The 2,378-nt window shown below is 36.5% G+C and overlaps 1 protein-coding gene across 1 annotated transcript; it reads left to right on the top strand.

Moving 5' to 3' along the window:
* Positions 1–355: 355 nt before the first annotated feature.
* LOC133289223 (protein SAMBA-like) lies at positions 356–2,135 on the top strand. Its single transcript, XM_061487121.1, has 3 exons — positions 356–611; positions 1,044–1,157; positions 1,809–2,135. Exons 1-3 carry the CDS (start codon positions 443–445, stop codon positions 1,928–1,930), a joined length of 405 nt encoding a protein of 134 aa, XP_061343105.1. The 5' UTR covers positions 356–442; the 3' UTR covers positions 1,931–2,135.
* The last annotated feature ends 243 nt before the right edge of the window (positions 2,136–2,378 follow it).

The raw sequence follows: 2,378 nt of genomic DNA, 5'->3' as shown, positions 1-2,378 counted from the left end.
CAATAAATTATAGCTCGACTAATAATTCATCGATTGACGATTGAAATGAGAAATATAGCTCTCATGTGGTAGGAGAAATTTTTTTCTCCTCCAACGAATTAACACTATGTACCACTCGTAATATATAATTATAATTTTAAAAATTATTTTTTTCTCTCTTCGTAAACTATCTATTGATGTGAAGAAAAGAGGAAAATTATTTTTAACATTATAATTATATACATATAATATTAATTCGTAGGAAAAACCTCTTCTCCGTTGGGCCCATAATCAATGCATTGGCTGATAGGCCAGGTAAATTACTAAACAAAATGAAAATGAAAAAGTGCTTATGAGCGCAAATATCAAGCACTTAGACCCAAAGCACTGAGTTCCGACTTTCGAATAATATTTTGGCTCTTAATACAAAGTTACAAACAGCGACTGAGTGGTTGGAGGAACGATGAATAGTTCATCCCCGGCTCATTCATCGATATCGACTACGGCGGTTGTAGGTGGTGGTGGAGGAGGAGGAGGAGGCGGCAGCAGCAACGCCGCCGTTTCCGTTGACGATTTTAATTTCCCGTGCAATCCCATCTCAACGCAAGAGCGAAAGGACGAGGCCATGCGAGGTAAGGTTTATTCAATTTACTTTGTTTCTTGTTAATTTGTTATGATTTTCCAGTTATATAACGCAAGAGTATTAACCGCTGCCATTACTGTAATTTTTAAGTTTTCTTCCAATTATTGTTAACAGCTAATTGATTTTATCGTTCAATATATATTAATTGTTTTCTGATGTTCTCTTTGGGGTTTCTCAGGTTAGAACTATTATGTACCCTTGAATTGTATTCTGGTTAGGATTCATATCAGTGAAGCCTTTTTTGTCTTGTCTTGTATGTTGAATTCACTATATCATGGTTACCAAAATATTGAAGGGCCAAGATGAATCTTTGGTTTCAGTAGAGCGCAGCATCATTCTATGTTGTTTTGGAGCCAAAATATGATGCATTCTTTTGTTCACGAGGCATGCATTTAGACATTCTGTTTTCCTATTTTTGCAGTTTTAAAATCAGATCTCATGGCTGCACTTGACAAGGAGGTTAAATCCTTGGATGATGATAACTGGAAGTTTGAAGGACCTCGTTCTCGGATCCATCTTGTATCACGTCGAGGTGGTTAGTATATCAATCACTTAATGACCTTGTTACTTGTTAGAATATCTTAGATATATCTTTAGAGTTTCTTACAATATTTTAGAACGTGATTGCTATACTTTTTGGTTTCAATTGATTAAAACTTGAGACCCTAAATCTTAGTTGATTCTTGCATTTAGTTAATCAAACATACTTCAGTTGATGCTCATAAGTCATAACCATAATTTCATGGTGTTAAAACTAACTTTATGAAATCCTTCTGATTGAAAAAATAGACACATATATCAGCACTGGTCTGCTTTTTTCATGATATGTGTGCAGTTATGGATTTGGCATGATCACGAAAATGAATATATATTCTATGAATCCTAAATCAAATTTATAATCATCAACTCTGGGAATTTTCATTACCCTCCTGGTTTATCATATTTTTCTATTTTGTTATTTATTCCTCCTCTTCATTTTGATCAACATATGAACAAACAGAACTCAACTGAGTGCCTTTGGCTTTACCAGTATATTTATTATATTATCTAATGATGAATTCTCGAAAACAATCACCTCCTTGGTACATGGCTAAAATCTGGTTTGGTCAAGCCACGGGGGCTCTAGGCATTGCTTTTCCCGTCAAAGTTAGTGGCAATAGATTAACGATGATTGATATGAGCCTAGGCCCACCAAGCAGCCCAATTAGCTATGGATCCAGCAACCAATACAGTGGAGAACCAAGCCCAAGGACCATCTCAAAGTACTATCGAGAACCTTCAGCCAAGGATGCAACCAGATGTGCTTAACAATAGAGAGGAGCTGAGTGAAGCTGACAGAGACTTAACGGAAGAGGATGGGAGATCTAGAAGAGTAAGGAAGAGACCATCACGATTGGAAGAGGAAGGGTACGATTGGCGAGTTTAGAGGCAACAAGACAATTTTGTATACGGATAGTAGAGAATACTGTATAGGTCTGTATACTTTCAATTAGATTGTTGCATGTTGGTATAAAGGGAAAGAGACCCGATGTAAAGGTTGTTGAATGTTGAAATAAAATTTCCTTCTTCTTTTCCCCAAATTCTCTCTTCTCTTCTCATCTCATCTTGCCAGATAGGATTCATCCTATCAATTAGTGCTTTCATCCTTCAACATGGCACCACCTGACACTCGTTCTCGTTCTATTGATGATAGGTTGGAACAAACTCAATCGGAGGTGGAGATTCTGAAAGATCAGATGAACAAGCAGTTCCAAGA

The sequence above is a fragment of the Gastrolobium bilobum genome, unplaced genomic scaffold (assembly GCF_033153095.1).
Source record: "Gastrolobium bilobum isolate Gb01-03AN ecotype WA unplaced genomic scaffold, APGP_CSIRO_Gbil_v1 utg10696, whole genome shotgun sequence".
Taxonomy (NCBI): Eukaryota; Viridiplantae; Streptophyta; class Magnoliopsida; order Fabales; family Fabaceae; genus Gastrolobium; species Gastrolobium bilobum.
Note: the sequence above shows the minus strand (reverse complement) of the source record. Positions and strands in the feature narration are given on the sequence as shown.